Here is a 19,344-nt window from a genome sequence, read left to right on the forward strand (position 1 = left end):
GGGAGGGGGGAGAACAGGAGCTGTGGCGGGGAGCAGGCGGGCAGCCCGCGGACCTCGCGCGGCGCTGCGGCGCGTGGACCCCAGCTGCGGCGCGTGGACCCCAGCTGCAGCGCGTCCCTACCGCCCTGGCGCTGGGCCCGCGGGGCAGGGGCGGGGCCTCGTCGGGATCCGCCCCTGGCCCAGCCCCGTGGGCGGGGCTTCCCGGCGGTTACATAACAAACCTGTCGGAGCGGCCGGGGAGCGGCTCGGGCGGTGGCGGCGGGGGGCGGGGCCTGGGCGGGGCGGGGGCGGGGCCAGGCCAGCTCCGGGCCAGGCAAGATGGCGGCCATGGAGACCCAGTCGGCGCCGCTGACCCTAGAATCGCTGCCCACCGATCCGCTGCTGCTCATCTTGTCCTTCCTGGACTACCGGGACCTAATCAAGTAATGGGACGCCGCGCGCGGCAGGGGTGGGGCGCGGGGTGGGGGGGACAGTGAGGCAGGAGGCCCGGGGGGGGCCGGCGTGCGCCCAGGACCCGGACTCCCGCGTCAGGGCCGCCCCGATCCTGCAGAGCCACCCCGGGGCCTGGGCGAGCCGCGGGCGGAGGGCGCCCCGCCCGCAGGGCTTCCTCGGGCCCGGGGCTCCGCGCGGAGGAGGGGCGGGAAGCCGGGAAGCCTCTCTCCCAGGCCTCGGCCCGGCCCAGGGGTCGTAAGGTGCGGAGGTCCTGCCCCCGCGGCCGCCCCGCTGACCCCGGCGCCCCGGCCCCGCCCCGGACGCCGAGGAGCAGCCCCGGCCGGCCCCGCGCTCTCCCCCGCCTGGGCCCGGGGCCTGCGGAGTCGCGCGCCCGAGTGGGCAGGTGAGGCCCCCCCCAGGCCCTCAGGTGCGACCGCCGTGTCACCGCGATGCTAGCGGGGCTCGCTCTCCGACACCTACGCCTGGTAACCGTCGTGCTGTCAGCCGTCCCCGCCACGGTTGCCCGTCGGATTCTGTGTTTTGGTGGTGACTTCCGGTGGTGCGATACAGGTGACCGTCGTCTCCGCCGTGCCTTGGGGCTTCCCGCATCGCCAGCATCCGTTCCAAAAATAAAACCCCGGTTGCTGCTGGAAGGGTGGTTAAAAGCCGGGTTCCTTCCGCGCTCGGGACTGGATGGTGGCAGACATGGCGCTGTTTACACCCTTGACAGCTGGTGGCATGGCTCTGTCTTTTCTTGTGCCACCATATATTTTTGCAGCGGAGGCAAAATCGCCCTCTTAAGGATCGGTAGGCGAGACTCGTTTTGTGTTTTGTTTTTTTTTTGTTGCTTTTTTTGTTTTTTGTTGTTTTGTTTTTGTTTTTTTGTTTTGTTTTGTTTTTTTTTTTTTGGATTACCAGTTTGATTCTCACCGTTTGAGGACTGTGCCCTGTGCTATCAGAAATTCTTTTAGAAAGACAGTATTATTAGATGCATTGACATTGGGTGGTTGGCCTAGCTAAGTGGTGATGGAGGGAACACTTCAGTTTCTGGCTGCCACCTATATTAGTACCTGTTACTTTCTTTCTTTCTTTTTTTTTTTTCTTTCTTTTTTTTTCGAGAAAATAATTTTCTCTCTCTACCCAGGCTTGTACGTAAAGCAGAGAGATAACGTTTGTCTTTTCTTTTGGAAAAGGCAGTTCCAAGAGCAGACGCTGTTTTCCTCTGAAATGTTTTTGTTCCTGTGGCTTCTTAGAAATCTAACGGGCACACATACATTGCTGCTAGAGTGATTTTTTTTTCTTTTTCTTTTTTTTCCTAAGACAGATCTGGCTGTCAGTCTCCTTAAGAACCGATGGGATGGTGCTCCTTGTTTGCAAACTATAACCTAAACTTCTGGGAGCATTTAAGGTCCTTATCAATTTGGCACAGTCCGCTCTAGCCAAATCAGACCTATGTCAGCACACCGTACACTTATTTTGTTGTTGTTGTTCTGTGGCTTAAGCTCTTGCCCCTGTCTGGAATGCCTTGTCTGCCTTCTTTGACCCTGGCAAGATGGAATTTAAAGACCCTCCTCTCTACCTTCTTCCTTCCTCTGCAGAGTTTATTTGCCATACCAGAGAGATTGTGCACGTCTTAAAAGTAAAGACTGTCTTGTTTATTTTAGTATTCATCATTTACTCAACAGATTTTTTTTTTCAGTGCCTGCTATGTGTCACTTGGTTAAGTGTTGGGGATATAATAGTGAACAAGACAGATAAGTCCCCTCTTATGAAGCTTACAGTCTTGTGGGCAAGATGGGAAAACAAAGTGCATAATTACAAGACACGCTATGAAAGAAAGAAATTCTGTAAAGAAATGAGAGGGAGGGATGATCAGTTCAAATTGGAAGGAGTTGCCGACTATGAAGGATGGCATAAAGCAGTCCTGGCAGAGGGAACAGTGTATTCAGAAGCTGATTGGACAGTAGCATAGCCAGGACAGGTACTAGAATGGTGTTGCAGGAGGTTAGTGAGTGAGTGACTCACAGGCAGAGTGCCTTGAGAAGAGACTGGTGAGATCATGCAGGACCTTGAGAGCCAAGATGAGGGGGATCAGATTTTATTTTATTATTTTTTTAAAAGGATCTTATTTATTTATGAGAGGCACAGAGAGAGGCAGAGACATAGGCAGAGGGAGAAGCAGACTCCCCACAAGGAGCCCGATGTGGGACTCAATCCCGGATCCCGGGATCACACCCTGAGCTGAAGGCAGATGCTCAACTGCTGAACCACCCAGGCATCCCCAGATTTTATTTTAAATCCTTTAGGTAGGAACCTTTTTGTTCTGTTCAGGCCCTCAATGGATTGGATGAGGCCCACCCACGTTGTCCACCATTTCAAATGCTGATCCTTTCCAGAAACATCTTCACAGACACACACGGAAATAATGTTTAACCAGCTATCTGGGTTTTCCTTGGCCCAAGCAAGTTGACACATAAAATAAACCATCACAAACAGCATCGAATTTCATCTACAGAAAAGTTTCTTGTGTACTACAACTTCAAAGTTTCCTGCACTATTCACCTCCACTTTGCCAAGTGTCCTGCCCACTGCTGAGCTCCAGAGTTGTGGAGCTGACCTGGATCAGGTCAGATTGGAGTATCTATTGGGGGATCATTGTGTAGTATTAGCTGCACAGTGTGAATCTCCCCCATTCTAGGGTGATTTGTTGTGTTCATCCTGAACCCATACTGTGTATCAGAACTCCATGTGACACTTCTTAAACATACACATGCTCAAGATACAGATCTTAGCCCAAGCCAACAGTCACAATGTCTAGAATAGTAGTTCTCATCCTTCATGTGCATCAAAATCACCTTTGGGGCTCATTTCAGAGATTCTTTGATATTGCTTACCTCTTGGGATAGTGGAGAAAGAAGGATCAAAAATTGAGGGAATGGAACTGGAGGGATTGACAGAACTGGAGGGATTCCCATGTTTGCAGATATTTGTGTGGGCACCTCCTGAGCTTAGCAGAAAAGGATGAGGATGATGTTTGTGGAAAATCTGAAAATCAAACAAAGGCTGTTTTGTTTACCACGAGTTGCTTTTTCACATGCCCTAGTCATGGCCTTGACAAATCCCGTGTGATTTAAGATACACTTAATTGATTATCTGTTGCCCAGCTGAGATCCTTTCTTATAGATTAACTTTCTATAACTTGTGATTCCTTTTCTGAAAGAATAGATGTCCTAATTTCCATTTTCCTAATGGGAAATGGACCGGAGCACTCATGTATTAGAAAACTCTATATAATAAGAAAATTTTTTATTTCCAATATTCCATGTTTTTCAGCAGCTGATACTAACTTGGATCACTACAGACAGTGAATCAGAACTATTATGAATCTGAAGTATTTTATAGATGGGCTCTCCAAGAGTTGCTATAATTAAAATTGATTTTGGCTGCACTATTTTTTTCCTTTAAGAAAAAATTGGAACAAAACAGACAAAAGGTTTATGTATTTAATATCAAATGTGTCACAGATCTTAAAACGAATACCATTTTGTTTACACCTGAATAACATTTTTTTCCTATACGTAGAAATACTGTCCCAGTAGTAAGTGTAGGAAAACTCTTTGATTTGAAATTAACTCCGTTGGTTTATATGTTTTATAGACTTTCATATGAAAATTACAGTTGTAGAGGTTTTGGAGTTTGTGAACTCAAATAGTTAAGATTTCACCACTCATGAGGTAATTATACCAGCTAACATGCTAAACAGGTTTTAGAAAATTGCTTTACAAAATATTGCTTCACAATTATAAGGGTGGAAAGTAGGAAATAAGAAAAGTAAAAATAAAAAGAATGAAACAAAACAACATTGAATATTTTCATCTTTATTTCTAAATTGTTTTCTTGTTTTCTTTTATACTAACCATGAATCTGGTTACTGCCAGTTGTTGCTATGTCAGTCGAAGACTTAGCCAGCTATCAAGTCATGATCCGCTCTGGAGAAGACATTGCAAAAAATACTGGCTGATATCTGAGTGAGTATTCAGGAAATTATGTATTTTTGAAATTCGGCCCTTGGCCTCCATAACACTAGTCTGTCCTGATTCTCCTCTCTCACCCTTGTCTCTTTATTTCCTTTGATGGCTCTTCTTGTGCCTGCCAGTAAATGCTGGTGTTCTCTAAGCTTCTGTCCTTGGGCCACTGCTCTTTTCCCTCTATGAATTCTGCATGCACTGTTGCCGTTATAGTGGCTGCTTGTGTGCTCCTAACTCCAACACCTGACCGTCTGTCCCTGATATCCCCACCGAGATCACACCACCTTGGACCTTTCCATCGGATGACCCACAAGGGCTTTCTAAGTTCAGTAAATGTTAATAAATTTGACCAAATGAAAGTATAGTTGGCAAAAGGTGACAGCTGGGAAAGATGAGAGGTAGAGTTGCCAATATCTTTTTCTTAGATCAAGGGGAGTGAACTAGTGACAAGTTGGCAAAGTAAGAAGTAGAAGTCTAAGTATATTATTTAAAGCTGCAAGCTACCTAATAGAACTAAATATAACAGGGCTATCAAACACTGAGACAAGGAAGACTGGGGAGGAAGAAATTTTAAGGATTGCCAGGAACTGATCTTTTACCTTGGGGTGTCATCAGTAGATAGATATAAAAATCGATCAATCAAGTCTAGAGGCATAAACGTCTAGAATTACAGAGATAACTTCCAGAAATAATGAAAGTTTCCTTTGAGGGATTGGGCTTAGAATAGGGAACCAGTTGTTCATTCTAGGTTCTTTGGTACTTTTTGGTTTTGATAATATGTATATGTATTATTTTGGTTAATAAAAAGATGCTTCCCTTCTAACCACTGCACCCCCCCCCCCGCCCCCAGCAAAACAACACCCTGAATTTTTCTTTTCACCATCCCTAAACCTGATCCTCCTACATTCCTAGTCTTCATGGCGATACCATCCACCTGGGCATTCCAGCCAGAAACAGGAATTATCCTAGATCTCCTCTCTTTCTCTCCCTACATCCATTCAGTTACCAAGCCTTCCTGATTTTAGCCTCAGTATATTTCTTGAATTTTCCTTCTCATTTCATCCAGCCATCAGTTTTAGTTCAGTTCATCATCTCGTACCAGGACTACTCGAAACCCTCTTGACTCATCTCTTGTGCCTCTAGTTTACACACCTCCCAGACCACAACCACAGTTCTGCTCTTTCAACTCCCCTATTAAACCCTTCAGTAGCTCTCCATTCGCTACAGGACAAGGTACAACCTCATTAGAAGGAGACTGGAAAGGACTTTTGTGGCTGCCTTATCCTATATCACTTCTGACACTTAAATTTACACTTCATTCTTTCTCCCTGGTTAGAATATATATATTTTTTGAGGGCAAAAAATGTGCCTCATTTTTAATGTCCTCAGTGGCTGAGAAGACACTCAATAAATGCTTATGGAATTGTACCAAATAGAGATATCATGTGATTACTTTGAATGCTATATGATTTCTTGGCTAATCCAATGTAAGTAAATTAGATTAGTTTTATTATATCATTAAATTCTGAGTGGTTTCTAAAACAGAATGACACGTGTTTTAAAACTTTATAATTGATATGTCTTAAGGAGTAAGTTGAAATTCATACCTCCTATACTATCCACATTATATTTTATTAAGGAGTTGAAAACTTAGGGAAGAGAATAAGTAGAAAGTAAGAAAATAGATGATTCATAATCCCCCCATGCCAACAATAACTCCTGTTAAATTTTTGGATGTATGTATCACTTTTCCTATCTAGTCTTCATTCGTAGCTAAAATAAGTAAAAAGGCAAAAGTAAGCACAAATTCCCAATAAAGTATGTTGGTAAGTGTTTAACTTCATTTCAAAAGATTTTTAATCTCATTTTTTAAAATCTATTTAGGGAAGAGAAAACACAGAAGAATCAGTGTTGGAAATCTCTCTTCATAGATACTTACTCTGATGTAGGAAGATACATTGACCATTATGCTGCTATTAAAAAGGCCTGGGATGATCTCAAGAAATATTTGGAGCCCAGATGTCCTCGGATGGTTTTATCTCTGAAAGGTACTGGCAATGCAGGGTCTCCCTTCATTTTAGTAACCATAGTATAAATAGGTTAAATAACTTTGGGTTTCTATCATCTATGCTAATCTGTAATTCACCAACATTATCTGTAATTTACCATTCACATTTGGCCTAGGAACTAGGAAGTCTATATTGCTAAAAGGACCCTTGCTTTACTGCTTGTCCCATTTTTGCCTGCCTCGGGACTCACGTGATTATTTATTAGAGGGAAAGTTGAACTCCTTGTGTCCTTATATTTGTTTTACAGTAAGCTCACTAGTGCTAAGATTGCTCGAGGATAACTACTGTGATTTCTTTCAAAGGAGTTTTTTTAATTGAAAAACAGCCTGCTGCGTTAACCCTCTTTATTTTTAGTGCAAGTAAAGTTTTATGTGAAAGTCTAATGATTTAGAAAGACCAAATATTAAAGACCTGGGTCTTTCAGAGGATAAGAGCAGCATAATAAAGTAAGGAAAACATTCATCCCTATTTTGACATATATAGAATAGTGAAAACTAAGATTTGAACTGAGGTCTATTTGACCCCAGAATTTGTGGTCTTTCTCCTATACTATTGTTGTCCAACTCTGGCAAGAAATACTAACAAACTATTTCCCACTAATTTGATTTGTTAATTTATGCCCAGGAGAGTTCATAAATAGATTGCTCCTTACCTGCTTTAGCCTCCCAAGTTTTTTTCAGAATTCTCCACTAAAAAGGATTTTTTTTTTTTTTAAAGATTTTATTTGTTTATTTGAGAGAAAGAGCACAGAGGGAGGGACAGAGGGAGAAGCAGACTCCCCGCTAAGTTGAGAGCCTGATGCAGGATTTGTTCCCAGGACCCCAAGATCATGACCTGAGCCAAAGGCAGACACTTAACCCACTGAAATTGGGATCAGTTCTGAACTGAGGTTTCTTTGGAAACAGTATTCCTTTTACATTTCATATTTCCACCATAACTTCCGATGCAAATGTGAATTTCATACAGACCATGACTAGGTACTTCAAACCAAATTGCTAAGAGGTAGAGGAAAGAGTGATTTGTCAGAGAGAGTAGAGCTTTGAAGGAAAGTATCCTTGATTAATATCTTTCATAGCTTTTTTTCTTGGAAGAAAAGAATAATGTTCACTTGGTACGTGGGGCTAAATAATTTCAAAAGAAAAGTGATTCTGAAAATAGATATTTTGTGGTGAGAAATAAAATAGGTAAGGGTTTATAATTGCTATTATTTTATTAAATACAAAGCAAGACCCTAAGCTAACTACTTTGTATTATTCCATTTAACTTGCCAAAATCTTATGAGGTGTAGACAATTATTATTCCCCTTATGAAGGTGAACTGCCTAAGACATAATAGGCTAAGTAAGTTGTTTGCCATCACAAAATGTAGGGCAGAATCAGGATTTGAATACAGAGCTGACACCAGAGCTATGGTTTTAACAACTGAAGGGAGAGAGGACCTATTCCATTTTATCCAGAGTGCCTTAGGACTCTTGGAGAGCTAGTTCAATGTCAGGACATTTGGAATATGAGAATATAGGCATGGTTCTCCTTTCAGACACAGAGCTACCAAGAAAGGAAGAAAAGGAAGAAACTAAAGATACATAGCAGCTTCTCTCTCTCTCTCTTTTTTTTTTTCTTTTTCTTTCTTCCTCCTTTATTTTTTGGACTCCATTTGGCATTTGCAGGTTCACTGCTCACTGTTCTGTACCTGGTGGTTGGAGGTAAGGTTCTTCAGAGACTTCCTGATAGCCCCTGTTTTACTCCCAGGTGCCAGCTCTCCGGGGGTTTTGCTTGAGTCGGAGTGGGATAAAAGCTGTTCGATATCTCGAATGCTGGGGACTCTAGGGATGCCAGGCCTATGAGTTGTAGGACTGAGTCAGGAACTAGCTACTCACCTCAAGGGTCACAGTCCCTCATTTAATCTCAAGGTTATGGAGATGGCAGAGACAGAAAAGAAACTTGGAAAGCAAATAGGTGTTGGTCTTGGGCAAGGCTTCACAGAGCACTGGAAATTATGGTATACTTATATATCTTTTACCAGTGTATCTGGTGGTATAGATCATGTGTCTTCAAATTTCATATTTACCTTACATGTGGGCTTAGAACTTTAGAGTTGAAAGGGGCCTTTGAAACCGTTTAGACCAGAGATGGGCAGACTTTTTCTTTAAATGGCCAGATAGTAAATATTTTGGTCTTTGAGAGAAAGATAGTCTCTGTCACAACTATTCAACTCTCCTGTTATTGTGGAGAAGCAGCCATAGACAGTATCTGGACAAATGCGCATGGCAGTGTTTCAAAGAAAACTTTATTTACAGAAACAGGCTGTAGGCCGGGATTTGGTCTGCAAGCTTTAGTTTGCCAATCCCCGATTTATGCCAGTTCCCTCATTTTACCAGTGAAGGGAACAGACTCAGAGTTTTAGGTGACTTACACAAAGTCCCATAACTAGTAAGTGACAGAGATAGAACTTTAATCTAGGTTTCTTGGCTCCTGGTAACCTTTTCCCTGGTTTTTCACACAAGTAGGATCCTTGGCAAAGAAAATTAATGAATATTTATTGAGTGCCAGGAAAGCACTCTATTAAGCAGAGGAAGCATATTTAATCCTCACGATAATTCTCTCAGGTAGATAGTACTATCTCCCCATTTTGCAGATGAAACAGGGTTAAAGAGGTGAAATAACTTGCCAGAGATCACACAGCTAGTTAAGTGGTAGAGCTGAGATTTGAACCTAGTCTGGTTGGCTCCCAAATTCTACTATAACAGGATGCCCCTCTAAACCTTAATTTTATTGTATTGTAAACATTGTATTTCCTTATATTTTTCTCTTGTTTAACTTTTTTCTGTCCAACTATCTCTTCAAGAAATTCTTATTTTCTTGATGTTATATGTTAAATGTCCAACATGTAGCACTAACCATACCAATATTAGTTTCTTTTCTCTTCATTTTCTGGTTCAGGCAGCTATTCAGCTTGTTTTCTTTTGTACTGAACTTTTTTTTAATATAAACTTCTTATTTTGGAGTAATTTTAGCTTACAGAAAAGTTGCAAAGGCAGTATAGAGAGTTCTTGTACACCCCTCACACAGTTTCAGTTTCCCCTAATGTATCTCCCTGTGGGACGTTTGTCAAAACTACAGTCTTCATTGGCACATTGCTATTAACTGAACTCCAGACTTTGTTCGGATTTCACCACATTTTCCATTAATATCCTTTTTGGATTCCAGAATTCAATCCAGAATACCACATTGCATTTAATTGTCATGTCTCCTTAGTGTCCTCTGGTCTGTGGCAGTTTCTCCATCTTCTTTGTCTTTCATGATCTTGACAGTTTGAAGGAGTTACTGGTCAGGTATTTTATAGAATGTTCCTCAAACTGGCTTTGTTTGAAATATTACCTATGATTAGGTTGGAATAATGGGTTTTTAGAAAGATTACCACAGAGATGAAGTAGCCCTCTCATCCCACCATACCTAAGGGCGCGTGACATCCACAAGCTATCACTAGTGATGTTAACTAACATACAGAAACGTGTGTAGATTCTAAGTGTACAACTTGGTAAATTATCACAACATAAACATGACCATTGTAACACCCTCCAGGTCAAGAAGTAGAATGATTTTCTATACCTAGAACCCTCCTTCTTTCTCAGGGGTAACCACTATCCTGATTGCTAATACCACTGAGTAGTTTCCTCTCTTTTTGAATTTTATATAATTTGCATGATTAAGTACAGATTTTGTGTGAATTTTTTCTGTTGTGTTTGTGAGATTGAACTGTATTGTGTGTAACAGTAGCTTGTTCATTTTTGTTACAAGTGTATACTATTATATGGGTAGACTATAATTTATAGTCTATATCTATAATTTATAAATTCATTCTACTGTCGATGGATATTAAATTATTTCTAGTTTTTTGGCTGCTATAAATAATGTTGCAGATAATTTTTGATGTACATATGAACATACTTCCCTCAGGTAAATATCTAGGATTGAGCTTCCTGGATTGTAAAGTATGCTTATATTAAACTTCAAAAGATACTAATAATTTTCCATAGCAGTTCTTTTTTTTTATTTAAGATTTTATTTATTTATTCATGAGAGACACAGAGAGAAAGAGACAGGCAGAGACACAGGCAGAGGGAGAAGCAGGCTCCATGCAGGGAACCTGACGTGGGACTCTTTCCCCGGTCTCCAGGATCATGCCCTGGGCTGAAGGCGGTGCTAAACCGCTGAGCCACCGGGGCTGCCCCCCATAGCAGTTCTAAAACTTTACATTCCCACCAACACTTTTAATGTTGTCATTCTTTTTTTTCTTCTTTTTTTTTAAAGCCTTTCTAGTGGATATATAGTGGTGGCTTTAATTTGCATTTCCCTAAGGATATTGAATAATAGTTTTATTTCTAGCTTTCCAATCTTCACGTCTTTTTTTCTTTTCCTGCTTTATTGCACTGGCTAGGACCTTCAATACAATGTTGGGTAGAAATGATGATAATGAGTGTCCTTATCTTTCTGATCACAGAGGAAAAGCTTTCAACATTTCTCCTTTTTTTTTTTTTTTTTTTTAAGATTTATTTATTCATGAAAGACACAGAGAGAACAAAGAAGAGACATAGGTAGAGGGAGAAGCAGGTTCTATACAGGGAGCCTGATGTGGGACTCAATCCTGGGACTCCGGGATCATGCCCTGAGCTGAAGGCAGATGCTCAACTGCTGAGCCACCCAGGCATCCCTCAAGATTTCTCCTTTAAGGATGATATTTGTTGTAGAGTTGTTTTTTTTTTTTTTTTTTTTTAATAGATATTCTTTATCACATTGAAGAAAGTTTCTTCTGATCCTACTTTGGGATAAGGTTTTCATTTTTGTTTTGTGTTTTAAATGGATACTTGAATTTTTGTCAAGTAACTTTCCAAACTTAGGATTATCACATGATTTTCCTACTTCATTCTATTAATGTACTGAATTGCTTTCATTGATTTTCTGAATATTAAACCAACTTTGCATTTCTGGAATAAACTTACTTTGGCTGTAATACCCTTTTTGTATGTTAGATTTGATATGCTAATATTTGATTGGGATTTTTTGCATCTATATTCATGAAAGACTTTGGCCTGTAATTTTTTCCTGCAGTGTTCTTGTCAGGTTTTGTATCAAGATGATGCTGACCTTAAAAACAGGTCAGGAAGTGTTATTTCTTTTTTGTTCTCTGGAAGAGTTTATGTAAGCTCGGTATTATCTCTTGCTTAAATTATTGATATAATGCACCAATGAGGCCATTCATTCAATCTTGGAGTTTTCATTCTGGGAAGGTTTCAAGTTAAAAATACAATTTCTTTATTAGATATAGGACTATTCAGATTTTCTACTTATTCTTATGTCTTGAGTATTCTAAAGGAAGTTGTCCACTTCACTTATATATTCCAATTTATTGCAGCAATTTTAAAAATAATATCCTTTTACCTTTGCAGTGCTTATTGGATCTGTAGTGAGTGATCTCACCTTTCCTTTCTGATAATTTTTGTGCTTTATCTGTTATTTTGGATCAGTCTTGCTAGGTAGGAGTTAATCTTATTAGTCTTTCCAAAAAACTGGCTTTAGCCTTTGTCAATCCTCTCTGTATTTACTTATTATTTTATTAATTTCTCTGATTTCTTTCTGAGTTTACTGTAGTGTTTTCTTTGACTTGAGATGATTTGATCATAAATTTTCAGGCTTTCTGGTTTTCTTCAAATATCTTTGCTATAAATTTCCCTCTAAGCATAACTTTAGCTTTATCTCATAAGTTTTAATATGTTGTATTTTTTATTAACATGCAGCTCAAAATATTTTTTTAAATTTTTTATTTATTTATGATAGTGACACAGAGAGAGAGAGAGAGAGAGAGGCAGAGACATAGGCAGAGGGAGAAGCAGGCTCCATGCAGGGAGCCCGACGTGGGATTCGATCCCGGGTCTCCAGAATTGCGCCCTGGGCCAAAGGCAGGCGCTAAACCACTGCACCACCCAGGGATCCCCTCAAAATATTTTTTTTAATATTGTTTTCTTCCAGAATTTTTGTAGTTTTTTTATGTCTATTATTTATTTATTTTTTTTAAGATTTTATTTATTTATTCATGATTGAGAGAGAGAGAGGCAGAGACACAGGCAGAGGGAGAAGCAGGTTCCATGCAGGGAGCCTGATGTGGGACTCGATCCCAGGTCTCCAGGATCAGGCCCCGGGTTGAAGGTGGCACTAAACCTCTGAGCCACCCGGGCTGCCCCAGCTCAAAATATTTTCTGATTTCTTTTGATTTCTAGACAAGCCTGTGGGTCAAATAAGAAAAATATTGTTTGATTCCCAAGTATTGGGAGTTTTTGTTTTGTTTTGTTTTAGTAATCTTCTTAATATAATTTATACTTTAATTTTACTGGGATCAGAGAATATATTCTGTATGAGTTCAGTCATTTGAAATTTGTTGCAATTTGTTCTCTGGTCCAGCATATCATCTATCTTGGTAAATGTTCCACGTGCACTTGAAAAGAACGTATATTTTGCAATTGTTGGAATCAGTGCTATGTATGTAATCAGGCAAAAATTGTTAATCTTGTTCACATCTTTTGTACTCTTACTGATTTATTTTGTCTTATTTATTTATTTTTGTCTACTTGTTCTATTAGTTACTGAGAGAGGTATGTTAAAACTGGACAGTGTGGTAGACAGAATTCTGAGATAGCTCCAAAGATTCCTACCCCTGCTGTACATGCCTGGTATAATAATAGCCTCCCTTTGAGTGTGAGCAGTATGTTGATATAACTGATTTCAGTCCTGCTATTAGGTAACAGATGACAAAGGTGAATGGGCTTTGCAGATGTAATTAAGGTCCCAAATTGGTTGAATTTGAGTTATTCATTAATCAAAAGGGGAATTATCCTAAGCAGGCCTGCCCTAATCAGACAAACCCTTAAAAACTGGGCCCTTCCAGAAGGCAGAGACATTCAAGGCATGGGTATCTCCTGTTGGCTTTGAAAAAGCAAGCTGGCATGTTGTGATGAGGGCCAGGTGATAGGGAATGGCAGGTAGCTTATAAGAGCTGAGGGCCCAGTCGTCTGACTACAAGGAAATGAATTCTGACAATAACCAGTGAACTTGGGTGAGGACCGCTAGCATAAGATTGCCTAACCTGAGAAAGCAGCCACACTTGATGTGGTGATTTCAACCTGTGGGACCTGAGCAGAGGATCTGATTCAGTCATGCCCAGACTTCTTACCTTCAGAAACTATGGGATAATAAATGCATGCTGCTTTAAGCCGCTAATAATATAACAATAGAAAACTAGTAACTATGGTTGTGAATATATCTTTTATCCATTTTAGTTCTGTTATTTTAAAAAATATATTTTGCAGCTGGGCTATTAGGTACACCTTTTTACCATTACAAAAAGCCTTCCATTACCTTTGATAATGCTCTGTGCCTTAAGGTCTATTTTGTGTGATTTTAGTAAAGCTCTTTTAACTTTCTTTTGTGTATCTACATTTCTTAGATGTGCCTCTTACACATGATTGTGTTTTGTTTTTTAGCTGGTCTGTCAGTCTTCTAATCATTAGATTATTTATATGCAGGGTAATGACGTACTTGGGCTTAAGTATACCATGTTCCTATTTCTTATTTGTGCTCCTGAGCAAGTATTCCTTTTTTTCTATTCTTCTTAATTATCTTTTATTCTGCACATCTTTTTCTTATTTATCATTTTTAGTGATTTGCCCTAGAGATTAAAGGATGCATCTCTGACTTAATTAAAATCTATTGTAAATTAGTATTTTTACTATTTCGTGGATAATAAAAGAACCCTAGAATACTTTAACTCCAATTATCACCTCTTGCCTTTCGTATTATAGTTTTTGTGATCTCAGTTTTGAACATGTTTTCTATCCCTGGAAACATTATTATCATTATTTTATATATTCCATTTTATTTTAGATTTACCACTATATTTACCTTTCTCATTGCTCTTTATTTCTTCCTACATCTTCATGCTTTCATCTGGGATCATTTTTCTTCTGCCTGAAGAATTCCTTTTAGTGTATTTTTTAAGTGAGGTACTGCTAACTGCTGAATTTTTTCAGATTTTTTTTGTCCAAAAATGAATGTATTTCATCTATACTTTTGAAATATATTCAGTGCATGTGGAATTCTAGTCAACAGTTCTTTTTTTCAGTACTTTAAAGCTATCATTCTTCCCGCTTCTGTTGTTTCTGTTGAGAATGTAACTGTTAGTCTTGTTCTTTTGAAAGTGACCGTACAGCGTTTCCCCTTCTTTGGCTGCTTTTAAGATTTCTCTTTGTCTTTGATTTTCAGTGGTTTCCCAAGGATGTGTCTAGATATGATTTTCTTTATAATTGTTCTCCATGGGGCTTCTTGAATCTGTGGTTTGATGTTTTCATCAACGTTAGAAAATTCTCTCAGTACTGCTTGCTGGAAGCTTTGCTCAGCTTCTCAGCCACAGGTTTGCTTTCAGAATTGGCAGTTGCCTCAAAGACAGGTTGCTCCCAGTGCCCAGCTAACCTCGTTTCCCTGTCCTTCTGACTACCCCTCGCCCCCAGTTCTTGCTGTCTTTGAGGTTCTCCAGAAGCTTTGAGACCAATTTTCTGTTCTGTTTTTCTAGTTCTTAGCATAAAGTTTACTCCAACAACCTAGTGAACCATTACTGGAAGTGAATCTCTTCTCTTGGCATTTGTCATCACTTCCTCCCTTTGAAAGCTGGAATAAATGATGAGCTGACAAATGTGCAAAATTGGATTGAAGTTAATGGTTCCCCACAGCCCAAACCTATGTCCTCTATTTCTCATTAAGAGACTATGTCAGGACTCTTGAACATCCATTTAGAGAACTTCTGGAGAGTTTGTTTTAATAGAGATGTTTTAAATGTGAGTGTGTTGGATTAAGAAAAATCAATCCTAAAGTTTGCATCATAATGTGAAATAATTACTATGGATCTCCCTGCTGCATACTCTTCTGTATTTTGCTGAGTGCCAGTGTCTTCCCTGTTGAGAGGAAATAGAGGAGTTTCCTTCTCCGTGCTTCAAATGTTAGAGCCAATCCAAAGTGAAGTAATGTTGCTCTGTATTTTCAATTTATTTCCCTATGTTTCAGCAGTACAACTTGGACAGAATTCACTTGTTCTAACATTGTTTCACTGGCTAGCAGAAGATTATATTTCTCCTTAGATATAAGACTTATTGTTTCTTCATAATTTGCTTTTTTGTGCATTTGCAGAGGGTGCTCGAGAGGAAGACCTAGATGCTGTGGAAGCTCAGATCGGTTGCAAACTCCCTGATGATTATCGATGCTCATATCGTATCCACAATGGGCAGAAGTTAGTGGTTCCTGGGTAAGAAGGTTTGCCATTTGGGTTATTTTTAATGACACAAGTCATTTCCCAGAAAGAAAATAAACAGCTATGATGTGTAGTTACTCTTGACAGATTAAAGGAGTATAAGAATTCTCTCTTCTTCCCTGTAAGAATCCAAAAGACTGAATCTGTTGCTTGAATTTGATTTTCCCAAAATAAATGTCTCATAAAAACAGCAATTCGATCAGCACATCCTTATACTTAAAATGAAGTCTGATTAGGGTTGGGTGGGTGCTGTGGTACATAGAGTGGATGTGTGTGTGAGTGTATTTTAAGTAAAACTGTTCAGAACCCTTGAAGTCTTTATCCTATTATAGACCAGGTAAATTGTTTTTGAGAGTTTGATATAAATTCTATATACCATACATATAAAAAGCAATAATTTGTTCAGAGCTATATACACTAAAGAAAATAAGAGTTTTGTTCTATTCAGGCATAGCCTGTAATTGAATGGCCTGTTTTTAAGAGGAAGTACTCATTGGGGAACCTTTTGGAAAAAGTAGACCATGCAGTAGCTGTCAAATTCATTCACAGTGTTAAAAGCTATATACTTTGAGTCTACCCTTCTGTTCTTTTATGAAAATTAAGCTATTTTGAAGATATTGTGCCTATGAAAAGCTCATAAAAACTTAGGGAGAACTTTGCATTATTCTTAATGGAACATGGTATCTCTTTGTGTGTGAAGAAATCTTTCTACTCAAGAGTTTGAATTCGTAAATAAATTGTGTTTTTGGTGATTGACATGTTAATTCTTATAAAGCTGTCGATGGGAAATTATCATTCATCAAAAAGATGAAGCACAGCTCTTTGGCACTGGGATTAATATTTTTGTCTCTGCTCTCAGGTTGTTGGGAAGTATGGCGCTGTCCAATCACTATCGTTCTGAAGATTTGTTAGATGTCGATACAGCTGCCGGAGGCTTCCAGCAGAGACAGGGATTGAAATACTGTCTCCCTTTAACTTTTTGCATACATACTGGTTTGAGTCAGTACATAGCAGTGGAAGCTGCAGAAGGCCGAAACAAAAATGAAGTTTTCTACCAATGTCCAGTAAGTAGGAAGTGTGTTTAAATGCGGCTGTAAGATGTGTTCTGATGAGTGTATAAATGTGTGCAGAAGTTTTCAGGGCTGTAGAATGGGTATAGAGCATTATACAATTTGCTTATAGATCCACCTAATTATAGGGCTAATTTGGCAATGATATTCTGACATTACAGAATGCCAAAGGAAAATTTAATCTGTGGACAAACAATGCAGATCATTGTGCACACAGAGGGAAGGCTGTGATAGGTGTTAAGGCAATTTAAGTTTAAGGAAAACATAATGAGATTTTGTTGAAGTAATTGTAATATACATTTCTAACTTTAAAAATTTAGCCTTTAAGCATCATTTGACTCAAGTTCTGTGTGCAAAGGAAACTTTTTAAACTTTTAGTTAGATAGTTGAGTTGTTGAAAACTGTGGATCTTTTTTAAGGAAGCTTTTGTTAGATTTTAATATGATCACAGAAAATGTCGTATTTGGTTTCATTTTTTTTCTTGGGTTTTTGTAATTTCTCAATTGTAGATCTTCTGGCTTCATTTTTGCCCAAAGGTGAACTTTTAACTTAAAAGAGGAACTTATTTATATATTTTTTAAAGATTTTATTTATTCACAAGAGACACACACACACAGAGAGAGAGGAGAGAGAGGCAGAGACATAGGCAGAAGGAGAAGCAGGCTTCCATACAGGGAGCCTGAAGCGGGACTCCATCCCGGGACTCCAGGACCACGCCCTGAGTCAAAAGCAGATGCTCAACCACTGAGCCACCCAGGCTTCCCAAAAGAAGAATTTAAAATAGAAAATCATGGATACCTGAGACATGTGACTCCATATAACACTGAAAATATTTAAAGAGCTTTCATAATTTTTTTTCTAAGCATTTCCATGTCTGTTTCCATTTTTGTCTTGATATTTCTGTAAAGTTGTATGATGATAGCTTGGTCCTTCTATTTAGTGAGAAAAGTGACCAACCTAGAAATGTTCAAGTCTTTTGACTGAATCTAAAGCCCTTTCTTAATAGGTTATATATCTTCTTACTTGAACTTCCTAACATAAAGGATAAGTTTTTAGTTCACTGTAACAGTCATGACAGTACATGAGCATTTTGACTGTTATTGAGAAGTGCCTGGCACTCTTCTAAGGACTTTCTAGAAAGGACCTAAATATAGAAACTATAAGAGCAGGGACTGAAAAGTATGAGTAATGTCCAAGTGATGGTTAGAACACTTGTTATTTTTATCTATTCTGCTTTGTCTCCAGGGAAAGATACAGATAATGAACAATGAGAAATTAAGTAAAATTTTTTTTTCTCAATTATGATATTCTTTTTCTCACCTAGGACCAAATGGCTCGGAATCCAGCTGCTATTGACATGTTTATCATAGGTAGGAGAAAGAATAGTCTTCCTTTTCCTTTCTTCTTCCTGGTCAAAAAAATTAAGTTGATAAAAACATTGCAGTTACTTGATCAGCTGGCAGTTTATACTTGTCTTTTTTAAGGCTTGCTGGTTTATAAAATAGTATATCTAGGCTCTCATTCAAATAGCCCCTGTACTTTGAATTTGTTTCCTATTTGGAAAAAAGCCATGTTCTATATAATCTTGTACTCTTAGGACTCTGCTATAGAACTTCATGAATAGAATTACTCTGAATGTAAATATAGCTGTCTTACACATGGATGCATTTTCCATCAATCATATTAATACATTATTGGAGACAGATGGATAAAACAACTTTATGCCTATAAAGTTGTGGTAAAATAGTGATAAATCACACTAGAGATCTCAGAACAGCAGGCTTCAAAGACCAGTATAAACTGAGCTCTATAAACTCTTTGGCACAACTTTTTCTTGGCCTTCAAAGGTATTTCTATAGGATTTTGAGAACAATCCTGTCTGTATGCAATTGCAGCTCACCCCTTTGCTGTTCATCCAGTCCTGTTTTGCTTAGATTTTGCTCACTTAAAAGAGGCTTCCTGACTATCCATTCTGGTTTTCAAAGGCACATATTAAACTTCCCCATATATTAATAGTCAAGGGGCCTTGTAAGCTGAAGTGTCTGCATTTAATTATATCTCCTAATTGGAACCTTGAACAGAGTAGTAGTGTTCATTTGTTCCATACTGTAACACAGTCCAGGCTTAAGGTATTTTTCACAACGTGGAAGCTCTCCCTACATGCTAAGTTATAAAAAAACTGTTCAACTTAGCCTCCAGCTTTTAGCTCCCCATGATTCATGTTGACCTATGTTTTTTTGTTGTTGTTTTTTGTTTTGTTTTTTTTTTTTGTTTTTTTTGGCATATGGTTTTCAAGTTAAGTGCCCCCTGGGGGTTATGCCCCTGCTCACTGTCCTGTTTGGCATCTTTGCATAGCACGTACCTTCAGAGATGATCACCATGGCTCTAGAACAG

At 39.2% G+C, this 19,344-nt stretch overlaps 1 protein-coding gene across 1 annotated transcript in view; it reads left to right on the forward strand.

The window, feature by feature from the left end:
- Positions 1-261: 261 nt before the first annotated feature.
- Positions 262-19,344, forward strand: part of FBXO3 (F-box protein 3) — a 30,551-nt gene continuing 11,468 nt past the window's right edge. The window contains exons 1-6 of the mRNA XM_041722267.1: positions 262-422; positions 4,371-4,460; positions 6,345-6,508; positions 15,760-15,874; positions 16,740-16,944; positions 18,275-18,320. Of these exons, the coding sequence (XP_041578201.1) occupies positions 319-422; positions 4,371-4,460; positions 6,345-6,508; positions 15,760-15,874; positions 16,740-16,944; positions 18,275-18,320 (724 nt within the window). The 5' untranslated portion in view covers positions 262-318. The remainder of the gene's footprint in view (positions 423-4,370; positions 4,461-6,344; positions 6,509-15,759; positions 15,875-16,739; positions 16,945-18,274; positions 18,321-19,344) is intronic.

Source organism: Vulpes lagopus, chromosome 11, assembly GCF_018345385.1.
Source record: "Vulpes lagopus strain Blue_001 chromosome 11, ASM1834538v1, whole genome shotgun sequence".
Taxonomy (NCBI): Eukaryota; Metazoa; Chordata; class Mammalia; order Carnivora; family Canidae; genus Vulpes; species Vulpes lagopus.